Here is a 13205-nt window from a genome sequence, read left to right on the forward strand (position 1 = left end):
CCAAAGAAATAAATGCCTGCCTCTTAACTAAAGGCAACGGTCAAAACAACTTTTGAATGGTCAGTCGGAAAATGCTTCAAGGCCTGACTATCAGAGCTGATTGAAAACATTTGAGCTAGGCAGAACCACAATGTTATGTGAACAGTGAGAAGTTACACAGCAGCCATGTATTTTAATTAAAATAGAGTTTATTAGCTTTTCTTTTAATATAAACATGAGGAAGAAAAACCACATAAGTTGTAGCATTCTTTTCAAAATAAAACTGCAATCAATACTTGAATCTCCAAGCTCCATAAACAATATTTTTTGAGGTGGTAGATTGTAATATTTTTATATCTATTATTTATCATTTATGTCTGTGTCCTTTAAAAATGATGGAACCTGTGGCACTCAATATAATGTGAAGCCTTGCTATAGAGAGAGAAAGTATTTCTGGCCCAGAAATGCTTTGTTGACAGGCAAAATTCCTAGGATTACATTTGAGAAGGTAGGAGGAGAAAGATTTTACATAGTTGAGAACACTTTTTTTTTAATGTTTCAAGTTTAGGTGACATCATTACCAATTTCCTAAAAGACTGATTACTGGACCTCCCTGTCTTTTAATGGGCTTCCTGGTGGCTAAGTGGTACCCTGTGTTTTAAAAAGCCTGAGGTAAGGGTTCCTAAGATTTATCTTTCCTCAAATAACACAACACACCTACAGCCAGGTCAACACACAGGATAGAAAAGCTGTTTCATATCACTTACTTTCCTATCGCTGCTGCTGCGGCGTCACTTCAATTTGTCCGACTCTGTGTGACCCCAGAGACGGCAGCCCACCAGGCTCCCCCGTCCCTGGGATTCTCCAGGCAAGAACACTGGAGTGGGTTGCCATTTCCTTCTCCAATGCATGAAAGTGAAAGGTGAAAGAGAAGTTGCTCAGTTGTGTCCGATTAGGGTCCAATTCCTTTCAATTTATTACAGGAGAATTAATGCTGTTGTTCATAATTCCTTTACCAAATCTAGAAAAAAGAAACTTCGGTGCTCAAGCAGATAAACAGCCCACGCAGGCAAAGGACTATTTTAAAAAGAGGCGCCAGGTCTATAAAGACACAAGATGCCCTCCTGAAGTCTGTGTGCAATCTGAAGCTCTGATACTTGTAGAAGCATAAATGCTACAAACTTACAAAACATCACCTGAGAGTCCACTTGAATTCCTTCTCAATTCATTCAGTTTTGTAAATTTTAAACATTAAGCTCTTAATTTTACTTTTTTGTTTCAGCCCATTGTTTGCCATCTTCAAGAGGGGTTGAAACAAAAAATTAAAATTAAAAGCTTAACATCTAAGATTTATAAAATTAAATGAGTTTAGAAGAAATTCAAGTAAACTTTCAAGTGATGCTTTGTGTCTGTAGCATTTATACTTCTGCGGCAGTGTCCTGGAGTGTCCACACACACTGTATTAAAGCTTAAAATTGCACCAAGACTTTTGGGACACCTATTTCACTATCTGCTTATTCCTGGACTAACAGGTCGGCTGGAATTATGAAAATATCCTTTAATACAAGTATTTAACAAAGAGGAAAATCGTCAGAAAATGAGAAGCACCATTAGAGTTAACAAGAAACACAGCACGGACCCAATAGAAGTAGGTAACAACATACTTTCTCTGCTTATGATCCCAAACATGCTAATATGCTAATAAGTAGTGTTTGCAAAAAATTTGAATGACAAGTGTTATTCAGCAGCTTTTTGGTTTAAACTGATTGCCAAAAATGACTAGCAGCTTCAATGAAATAGTAGGGAGGAAGAATCCTTCAAAACCTAACAATGCTACAACAGTCTGTTCCTAAGTGGCTTTATGAGTTGTTAGGAGTCCCATGTTCAAATAGTAATACTGCACTGATTCTAAAGGAATATGCAGCAATATGGGCGAGAAAAATAGGAAAAAGTAAGTTATATAGTTAGTGTCTTTAAAGTCTAAAAATTTAAACTATTTAAAAAAACCTCACATAGTTCACAGTTATTGGCCTACATAGTAAGCAAATATCTGTGGGTGGGTGGGGAGCTTTTGGCTTTGGAGTGGTTTTTGTAACTCTGTTTACATTAAAAAGGACAGAAGAGTGTGTTGCATTGACAAGTCCAGTTTTTTCCTATGACCATAATCCTTGCTGTCGTGAGTCTTGAATTCAGTGTCTTTCTGTTAGGTGAAAATACTAACTGCTGGTTTCTGAGCAGGAGAGGTGGTATTTCTCCAGTCCTTGTTACGAGGGGTTCATGGTGTTACAACCCCTCACCTCTCTCTGTTTATGAGAGGATGGCGTTGGAGCGCTGAATACCAATGAAATTATCAGCGCTGAAAGACCTTCTCACAGCAACTCTGCACAAGTCTTTGTATTTGTCTTCACACAATCTGGAGATGGCCTAAGAAAGTCAATCAGATAGAACATAGGTATATTTAGGGAAAAAAAAAAAAGTTCCAACCTTAAAAAAAGAAAGCATCATTGATAAGCCACACATCTGCATTCATTTAGGTTCACAGTTACTGCTACTTTGGATAGCTCATATCTACACTGCTGATTCCCTAAGGTAATATCTCTGAAGGGCTATGATGAGATTGCTGGGGCAGGGGGGAACTTATTTAAAAACTGGGTTCCCAAAATAGGCCCCGTCTAACAGCAATATGATGTTACCTACATACTAGATCCTTAAACATAATGAACACACCTGAGCAAAATCAGTCTTTACCCAGCTATTCAACTTCTATTCAGTCTTCATTATTTACTACACACTCTAAGAAAATTTTAATGAGGTAGGTGTGTTGAAGGCAAGAAAGGTCTAATGATGAAGCACTACAAGGTGCTCACATGCATGTAAATTACCATGGAAAAACGTCTTATTCCAAAGTACCAAGGTACCAGAAAAGTGTCAGTTTTATATGTATTCATTTCAGTTGTAAATTTTGCTGTATACCCACCAGAAATCACAAGCTACTTCAAATCACCACTACAAATTACTTCATCCCATGTATGTTACCATTTCCATTAAAAACCCATGTACTTTCTACATCCTGTTTCTGAACCCACATTGTAATTTCCAAGTACAGGTCTCGCAGGTTAGCAACCGATGCTTCTGGTCTAATAAACTCACGGGACACACACTGCAAGCTAAGACAGTTAAGAGTGGTAAGTAGATTATCAATGTACATATGATTTAAGGATACAATTATAAAGAAATTATGCCTGTATGGTTATATGTAAATGAAAGTTAAGTTGCTCAGTCATGTCAGACTCTTTGTGACCCCGTGGACTGTAGCCCACCAGGCTTCTCCGTCCATGGGATTCTCCAGGCAAGAATACTGCAGTGGGTTGCCATTTCCTTCTCTAGTTAAGTGTGGAAGTTCAAATGGAAAACCATTAAGAACAGATTAAATCTGATTTAAAATATTCTGAATTATGGTTCCAGAAGAGAGAATATCTGTAATTTTTTTAAAAAAACAATGTGAGATCCCTAACCCATAAAAGACACAGGGAATAAGATGCCAACGGGTTAATAAGCTCTTCAAACTGTTAATTTAACAGCTTTTCATTTTCCTAGTCACTGCTTAGTGTAAGTTAGCCACAGATGTTGGCTTTGGTGGCTGACAGAAAACCCAGTGAGTGATTCCACAGTCTTACCTCTAGGTTCTGTGCTCTTTCTTTGCTAAGAGGAGCAAATAGAAAATTCAGGTTGTTGTCATCTGCTAAGGAGCGAAGGTCAAAGTAGTATTTGGCATAAACACTGGCGGGAACATTAATATTAAACTGAAGGAGCTCCAGAAAGTGCCTTTCCATCTCATTCCTGGGGGAGGAGGACAAGACAAAACCAACATAGGACAATTTTAGTCAACTGGGCTATCTTCAGAAACCCCATTCTGAGCCACTACAGCAGCTCTAAATACTGTTTTGAAACAAATAATGGCTCCCCAGCTGGATTAATACACTAATGCTCCAACAAGGTACAGCTATTTGTGGTTCTTTCTGCGTCCTGGCACTTTGAGTTTGGGACAGGGGGGAGAGGTTACGGCCCTCTTATGCACCCGTGCTGCTGACTCGGGGGCTCATTCTTCAGAGTCCCATTAGTGCAGCCGTGCATTCATGCTCCACGCTCACTCACAAGGCCCCGCTATAGTCATCAGATGAAAGGAATGATGTATGCTGTTTATTAGCTCTGGAGAACTTGCAGACATTTTCACCGGGCCGATAACAGGAAGGGGCTTATTGAAGTAGAGACACGCCAACAAAAGGAGTAAGCACATCACCACGGCAACAAATGGAGCCATGGAGAGCCACTGCTATTATCTCTGAGGGGAGAAGACTCTTGAGGCAACAAGGATTCATCTCAGATAAATAAATAAATAAGCTACACTCGATGGGAAAGGGAATCCCCTCCCCCTGCCCCAGTACAGGGGACTGTGGCAAAGGGCAGAATGCAAGTTTCTGTTCCTCTTAACCCCAGTAGGATGAGAAGGTGTTCCTGGGACAGGATGGGATACACTTTTTAAGCTATGGGAGGCAGCAGGATTAAGGGTAGACGTCTGGGCTAGACTAAACGCATTGAGCGTATGACCTCTGATGGAGCAGTTTCCCCTGTGCTCCATCCGCCCCTAGCTAAGACAGAAGGTGCACACACACACAGGGGGCGAATTCAATGAAGTGGGAAAGTAGGGTGCTGGGGGCAGGTCTTTGCTATGGGACCATACACAGTCATTTGCTTGTCTAATGTTTAAGTAAAGAAAATCAGAGTAAGTCTTACCACTTTCACAGCAATCACTTTAAAGAGTTAATTATATAAAAATGACAAATACCCAGACAAATGAGAGTGACTTATTTTTCAATATATTTGTTTCCTGGTTTTAAAGTGTTAATATTTTATCCATTGGATAAGTCATCAAATGCTTGATGTTCTCCTGTGTGGAGAGCACAGTGTGAGCAGAAATGAGGTTTCTCATTTGTTTAACTTTAAACCTAACTGAACCTACCTCCAAAATTAATTTCCTGTTCAAATGGCCGTAAGTCTATAGAAATGTAAATCAGATAATGTTTTGATAATCAGCTAATCAGGACTTAATTTACTACAGGAATAAATGCACTTCACTATCCCTTTTATATTCTCTTCTACTAATACATTTTAATTGTGTGGAAATACAGTACTTCATAGGATTAACATGTCTATTAACAGAGCTTTACTTACTGAAGAAAAAAGCATTAGGCCTACAGAATACGTATCTTCTGCATTTTTTTTTTTTTGGCTGTTGTTTTTTAAATGACTAGATGACTGAAGAGCATGCCATTTATAGGCGCAGCAAATTTTCTGAACAGCAGCTGCTCAGTTTAACTTATTCTTTTGAAGGGAAATATATTCAAACAAGATACATGGATGTTTGAAAACTTTTAAGGAAAAGCTGACAGATGCCAATTTTTCAATTTAGACTCAAAATGAGACCATTACAAACAGCAGGGGGATGAGACAAATGTGACTTGAACACTTGGTTGTAATGCTTTCCAGTTTCCAAAGATCATAAACAAAAGCAGCCTATTACAAACACAGCTCCTGGTGATTCTGTTTTACACAGAAAAGTGCTGTTTGCAATTAGCTTCTTCCTGTAGCTAGACACTGCCATCAGTGCTACTGGGCTCACATCTATGAACACCCACACACTTCCCTGCATGTTCTCTGATGCTCTAATTGGACCCAGAGCCCCCATCAGCTTAGTTGTAGGTTCTGAGAAAATTTCAGCTGCCATCATGGCAGGCCTGGTGTTTATGATTACACATTTCCCTTCCTTCAAGGAACCAGTTTAGAGATGGATGATAGTGGTGCTCGATGTCACTTTCGTTTCTACAACTTCCAAAAGTACTTGTACTCATCTCGAATTATCTGCCATAACACTACGGTGGCTACCAGCAACATCACCATGACACTTTTTACCACCAAAGTGGACATTTTCACCAAAAGTCACTTTGACAGCTACCAACAATCACTGGTCCCTTCTCTTAGTCACAAGCTTCTTTGCTTCAGTGTAAATATGCACTTCGGTAATTCTGAATTGAGAGTCAGGGGCAAAGGTAACAAAAACAAACTCTTGCCACTGCCTGCCGTGACCTTGATCGTCCTCTGCTGTTCACTATAATAAAGAGGTACACCTTTACGTTTTCCTAAATGCCACCCACAAGGACATTTTCGCTGTCAAGTGAGCACTTCTAGAGTCTTCTGCAAATACCTCTCTGGTTCCTGCTGCCTCCCACCTTCGGGGCCTTCCCCTCAGCCAGACTGGAAGCCTGATGTTTCATGCCCATGTGAGCATGCCATCTGTGAGGAACCCCCCAAGTTAACTCAAGGCCCCATCAAGTGCTGCTGTGGTTGCTGAGTGCTCCGGGTGAGGCCCCAGTGACACTTCCTGGGCTACCTGAACAAAGGAGTTTCCTAACTCAGCAGACCTCTATTTCTAAACATGGGGAACACTCCTAACAGCGGAGGAGAGAGAACACAGAGATCTGAAACCTGTGTGGTTATCTGTACATCATGGTTTCTGTAACAATAGAACCTTAGATACAACCTCAGATTACAAAAGAAGAAAAGACCTGCAAAAACAAACGTACAACGTGTGACTCAAGTTGAAGTTATAACCTCTCAGTAGTCTGGAGGTGCTAAGACCTCAGCAGTGACCACTTAACTTCCAAGGCCAGACATGTGCCTCTTAAAAACGGACTGGACCGGTAGACAGCTTTAAGAAAGATGTGAAATTATTTACTGCATCATGTTGTTCTGGTAGTGAGCTTGTAAAATGTTTGGCAAAAACCATCAAAAAGTAATTTCAATTTATCAAGCAGAATATTACAATAACACACCAAGATTTAACTAATTAATGATGGGAAATACAAATGGTTATACTACAGCTAGACAAGAGTCTAATTTTATATTTATACCTAACTCAGCTCTCTGCACAATGTAACCTTTCTTAAAATGTAACATTTCTTAAGATGTAAACTTTATGGGAGCAAATGAGGTATTGGAAAATGGTTAGACAGTTCACCGTAACCTTACAAACTCACATGTCCTCAACTGTAATGTCCTTGAGGATCTGGCAGTAGTCCACATTCCAAACAGCCTGATCGTCCCAAACCTTGGAGGCAAGAAGAATGGCTCCCAAAACAATTCTTTTCCAGTTAGTGGGGCAAATGTCGATCTCAGCATAAGTTAAAAGCCTTTCTAAGTAAACCTGCAAAAGTAGAGGACTGATCTTTGATTTTAGTTCAGTTTAAGGGCTGTGATAAGAATTATTAGGAATGATAGATTTCATCTGTTTTAACATGTCTTTTATTCTTTGGTTCTACAGAGACTTTTGCTCGGCCAGCCAAGGCCAAAGGCCAGGTCACAGTTGTAAGGCAGGTATTTCTGTTAGTCTGGTATTTCTACTCTGCCCATGTGAATTTCCAACCCAATTTTGGTCACAGGAATGAAAGGACATCTCAGCAAAGGGCATTCTAAAGACAGGCATTGTGTTATTACTTTCCCACTTGCAAAAGGCAGCACATATAGCCCAGCATCAATTCAACCGTTCAGTAAATGCTTGAGCGCCTACCGTGCGCAATGTACCTACCATACTGGTGGTGGGTACGTGGCAATTTTACATAAAGCTTGAGTATGTAAAACTCTGGTAAGACTGAGCAGTTCTTTATCTTCTCTTCAGAGGATGAACTTGAAGATGATAACTGGTGGTCAAGAGAGCCTCCCAGTGGCTGCTGTGTGGCACAGCAGGACAGGCAGTACAAAGCAGCTTTACATTACCACATTTAGTGCCTTTTTAAGGAAGACTCATGCATACAAAGAGCATTTTTTTTCATATCCCCCATTTTTCACATCTCCATTATTTCATAATTCGTCTTACATATTCTGCAACTTAGTCAATTTGTTTGGTTCTGAGGTGGTTAAGAGCTGCCAGTGTCTGAATCCCTGGGGCTCCTCTAAATCTGCCAGGTAGTTTGTGGGATGACTTCATGGCTTCTTTTATATGTGTCAAATGGCTATTCGATAAAGAACCGGACCAAGTTAACAGCTGAGTAAAGTTTAAAGACAGTTGTTGGTGATGGTGTTACCTCTGCAGAAGAGAATATATGCCATTTGACAAAAAGAAAAACGTCCAGTTTTTATCAGAGTATGTTATCAGATTGACAGCTCAAATCTGCCAAAGCTCTCCAAACTCAACTGTTTCAAACACAGTTACTGAGATTATACACCCTTAGTGAAATTCTGCCCCTGTTCCCCAGAGAACTCAGCACGCTCCAGTATTAAGAACGAATCTCCCTACAGGGTCCACCTCTCTACTTTATGGCACTAATAGAGGCAGTTCAACCTTAGGGGCAATCCCTCAGTTTCCTCTCACCTTTACTAAAGGCAAACTTGGTCTCATTTATACCACTTGCCCTCCCGTCTCAGTGGAAGTGACATCTTTCTTTTTCCTGAAGCTAACTCTTCTATGAATGCAGTCAGTCCCATTTCTCATTTCTGCAGAACACTGTTCCCACAATTCATCTGTTCTTGAACAACCCCCTCTCTGTCAGAGATTTTCTCCAATGTTCTCTTACATATTCTCAGCCCATCCCCTCACCACCCCTTAGAACACTTCCCTCAGGAAATGTCCTGAGGCTGGCTCCTCATGATCCATCCTCTCCTCATCCCACTTTAGTCTGCCCCTGGCCACCACTGCTCCACTGAAACTACTCAGGCAGAGTCACTGCTGCCTTCCTACCACCAGAGCTCTTCATCACAATGCCCCACTCCCCAAGCCTGCCCTCAGAGCTGAAGACACTGCCACACGCCTGGCTGCTGGGACCAAAAACCTCCACTTGAGTTATCTCACTCCAATCTGTTCGGAATTCTTATCTCCGTTTCACTGGTCACCTGATGGCTCTGCTCTTCTGTCCATCACTTCTGACTTGTATCACTACCATTGCCTCCTAACTTCTCTGCTTCCACTGACTGCCAACCACAGTCTGTTCTCCCCAGAGCAGCCAGGACAGACTTTAGGTTATCTGCCAGGGCTTTCCCATCACATAGATAACTTCTGTGGCCTGCAAGTTACGAGGCCCTGTGTGAGATGCCATCGTCCTTCTGTGAGCTCAACACCTGTGCTCTTTCCCTCACTCCCTACTCTGGTCACAGTGGCCACCTGGCTGATCCTGTCTCAGTGCCTTGTGGTCTACCCCTCTGCCTGTGGGATCAGTGCCCCTCATCTTCCTCAGTCCAGCCAGGTCCTGGTTCAGATCTCAGCTCTGTAAAGAAGCTCTTTCTGGTCTTTCTAGCGTGCACGCGTTAAGTCAGTCAGTCGTGTCTGACTGTGTAACCCCATGGACCCGTCTGGCTCTTCTGTCCATGGGGAATTCTCCAGGCAAGAATATTACAGTGGGTTGCCACTCCCTTCTCCAGGGGATCTTCCCAAACCAGGGATTCCAAACCAGGAACCCTGGTCTCCTGCACTGCAGGCAGATTGTTTACTGTCTGAGCCACCAGGGAAGCCTCTCTAATCTCTTTATCCCTTTACCTTGCTTTCTCTTTCTAGCTTTCAGTACTACTTGAAATAGTCATCTTTTAAAAAATACTCATTTAAAAAGTCTTATACTCTGCTGTACACAACACTGTAAATCAACCATACTCCAATAAAAACTTAATACAAAAAAACACAAACACCCTTTGTTTATGTCTGCTATACTTACTTCATAAAGGCAAGAACTCTCCTCTATCCCCAGCACTTAGAACCGTGACACAGGTAGGTATTTGGTGTGTGTGTATGCCCTGAGGAACTCCTTGGCAGCACTCAGCATGTGCATCACGCTCTTCTCCTTCAATCACCTCTTGTGATTCTCTCCTGGGTTTCCTACCACTCTGGCCACTCCTCTGGGGATGTGTCCATAAGTGCTGATAGTCCCCACAGATCTATCTTCTCCTCAATTTTTATTTAACGTACTTTCTCTGCATTTGAACAGCTATACGTAATTCCCTGCCTCTCGCTCAGCTTCAGGCTACAATCCCATACAGTCAAATGACTGCTAGACACTGTCACTCTGCTGTTTCACAGGTCCATCGGGCTTAACTTGTCTACAAAGAAATGCCCCTCTTCCAACCCTTACTCTCCTGCCTGCATTTCCCAGCTCTGCATGTGCCAGCGCCACCCTGCCTCTCTCAAGCACATGCTAACTAAGCACTGCAAGTGGCTTGCAGCTCCAAGAAAAGGCCTGTGTCTGACCTGGTGCCCACTGAGGGGTCTCTTTGCACAAGGAGAAGCCTCCTCTCCTACACTCTGCCTGGAGGGGAGCAGGCAGAGGTGGACGTACTCCTTCCCTCCAGACGATCCAGTTGACTTTCCCCTATAGGTTTGCTATATGGAGGAGTTAGGCAATCCCAACTGCCTCTCAGCTGAATATGATTTATTATTCAAATGATAAAATCTTACCATAGGAATTCAGTATGGATGACACAAAGGTCCTTACACAGCTGGAGCTTGGCAGGCTAACTTGAGTCAAGCCTTTCCAAGCACCACTGACACCCAATCCTGGGTACCTTCACATGCAGGCACCAGAGGACAGTAGAGATGGTTAACATTATCGTCCAAGGACAGGGAGTTGAAGGCAGTCAGTCTCAATCAAGACACACATTAGAACTGCCTAGGCAACACAGCCTGAGACTCAGAAACACACTGAATCTGCGCCTGCCGTGGACCAGAAAGTTGAGTGATCGCCTCCATCCTACCGCCCAGCACACTGTCAGTGTGCACCTGTGTGCACTGTGTGTGCACGTGCCCTGACGTGTGGAAGGAGAAACCAGAAGTCTCTCCTGCTGCCCTTAACACCAACTGTTTTGCGATGAGAAAAGCAATAGCAACATTTTAAATCATTATGATTACTAAAGCTCAAATCTGTACAGTTTACTTCCTTTTGATACATTTCTCTTTAATAAAGTTCCGATGATCATTTCAGGAACCTACTTTCATTTGGAAAACAGGCCCATACCTTCTGTACAAGAAAAAAATGTCTAGAGATGCTTCTATTAGAGAAAAATATATTACCAAAGTCACTATTGCACATTCGGCAGTCAGCTGTGCGGCACTGAAAAGAGTACGAACAAATCTGTAAATGAATTTGTGTTCAGGGTCGTGCTTAAAGTACTCCTCTGGAACCTTTTCTCGCTGAAAGAAGAAAAAACACAATGTAAGTATCCACTGAAGAAAAATACTTAAAAGTACCCTCAAGACAGCAATCTTCACACGTGTGCCCACGTGCTACTTAAACACCTTTCCAGTGTCCTGTAACCAGAAGGCGCTAAGAGTTTGCTGTCTTACACAGCAGTCACCAGTCACACGTCTACTGAGCACCTGAAGAAGTGAATTTTAAAACCCTGTCATTTTAATTAGTTTAAAATTTAAACACTATTTTAATGTTCTCCTTAGAGATCTTACGTATTTGTTAGGAAATGTTTATATTATGTGATGCTATGGAAAATCATCCTTTAAAAAGCTACATTTTCTGTTACTTGATGTTTACTTACCCACTCACTCGTCATACAAAGCGCAACTCGGTTCTTATCAGTCACACCCCTGACACAACATGCCTTTGGTAAAATGACTAGACATAACATGGGGTGGGGGAAGAAGACTTAAAAGGAAGACAATCTTGGCTTCGAGCTGGAGGCAGTAATTTTCTTCTAGTAATTAATTTCAAAGCAAATAAGCATGAAATACATACAACTGTACTTATTTATTTAAATAAATACAACTGCAGCTTATTTATTTAAAAAAAAGTCAACCTTATACATAAATATAATAAAAACAATAACTCTATAAACAATCACAAACGTCTCTACAAAATAATAAATATCATGGAAGTTAAAACATACATATAAAACGTTACTGTTAACTACTCTATATCTCCTGTGTATCTTTATACCCTGCTCCCCAACAAAAGGATAGTGTCACATGCTCAAACCTCCTAAGTCTTGCAGTGTAGTTACCTCTGCTGTAACTGCTACATTCTACCCATAAGGTTCTCACTGTGTTTTCTTACAATCAAATAAAAATAGCTAGGAAGTGCACTTCTATGATCCAAATTCTGGTGCAGTTATGATCAAATCTGTAACTGCTATAATATACAGCAGAAAGCTACCTCTCAATCCACCAAAATAAGAAATATCTTTTGGTTACGGTACCTGCACTAAATGTATAAGATATTTAATACTTACAGTTCAAGTTAGATACTGGCATACTAAGTACTTTAATATTTTTTCAGTAAAGTCAAGGAAGTAACCATACAATATTAAAGTCTAAATCGAGAACTCCTCATAGGAGATCCTTTACACAAATCAAAAGGAGTAAAACACAAAGCTAGTCATTCATATTCTAGAGCAGTTCAAGTTCTACAATTATTAAAATATACATTGGACACCTACAATAAAAGCACAATAAAAACACAACTTCAATCAAAAGTGACACTTACTGTGAGTGGATGTGATCTCTCATCAAAAATATCCAAGGATCTATTGGCATCTCTATAAAATAAGAATATATATTTTAAAAATTAATTCAGGAGTTACTAGCTTAGTAAAGTATCTGCTAAGAGTAGAGAAAGGAGTAGAGGAAGATTAACCTTCAATAAAGCTAACAGTTTTACATATTCTCCTAGATTCTGCCCTTAGAAAGGTTTTCTGACCTATTTTATACTCAGCACACCAAGTTGCTTGAAATCTTTTCTACAACCAGCCAGAGTTGCCTTTACCTGCACAGACCCCTTCTAACAGGCAATGTTAGTAGACCAATACATTTTCACTGCACTAACCTCACACTGGAATACACAAGAACATTTTATAAAGTGGCAGTAGTGGGCAATAAAGTCTTCTAACGTCAATGAATGTAAATATGAGATTCATGCTTTTTTCTTGTTTTTTTCCCCTCTTTTGTTCTTTATATTATATTCTTATTGTAACATATATAATATATAACATATAAATTATATATTATATATAAATATAATCTAATTCTATAACTATATATTTATTTCTTGTCTCTTTTAAATAGTCTGAGTTAAAAATGTTAATTGTCTTTTAAGAGAAACCAGGCTTTTTATTTTAAATTCCACCACACTACTACTCTGTGCCCATTTAAACAGCAGTTCTGCAAATGTGGTCTATAGGCCTCT

The 13205-nt window shown here is 40.6% G+C and overlaps 1 protein-coding gene across 2 annotated transcripts in view; it reads right to left on the reverse strand.

Annotated features, from left to right (window-relative positions):
* Positions 1–209: 209 nt before the first annotated feature.
* The window catches only part of CCNYL1 (cyclin Y like 1), a 36856-nt gene continuing 23860 nt past the window's right edge, over positions 210–13205 (reverse strand). The window contains exons 6-10 of one of the 2 annotated variants that reach the window (XM_070387556.1): positions 12507–12558; positions 11084–11203; positions 7074–7240; positions 3657–3819; positions 215–2403 (exon numbers count right to left, since the gene is read on the reverse strand). In XM_070387556.1, coding sequence (XP_070243657.1) covers positions 2287–2403; positions 3657–3819; positions 7074–7240; positions 11084–11203; positions 12507–12558 — 619 coding nt within the window. In that variant the 3' untranslated portion in view covers positions 215–2286. Of the gene's footprint in view, positions 2404–3656; positions 3820–7073; positions 7241–11083; positions 11204–12506; positions 12559–13205 lie in introns of both variants that reach the window. The other variant, XM_005907037.3, reaches the window with a different exon arrangement.

The sequence above is a fragment of the Bos mutus genome, chromosome 2 (assembly GCF_027580195.1).
Source record: "Bos mutus isolate GX-2022 chromosome 2, NWIPB_WYAK_1.1, whole genome shotgun sequence".
NCBI classification, from domain to species: Eukaryota; Metazoa; Chordata; class Mammalia; order Artiodactyla; family Bovidae; genus Bos; species Bos mutus.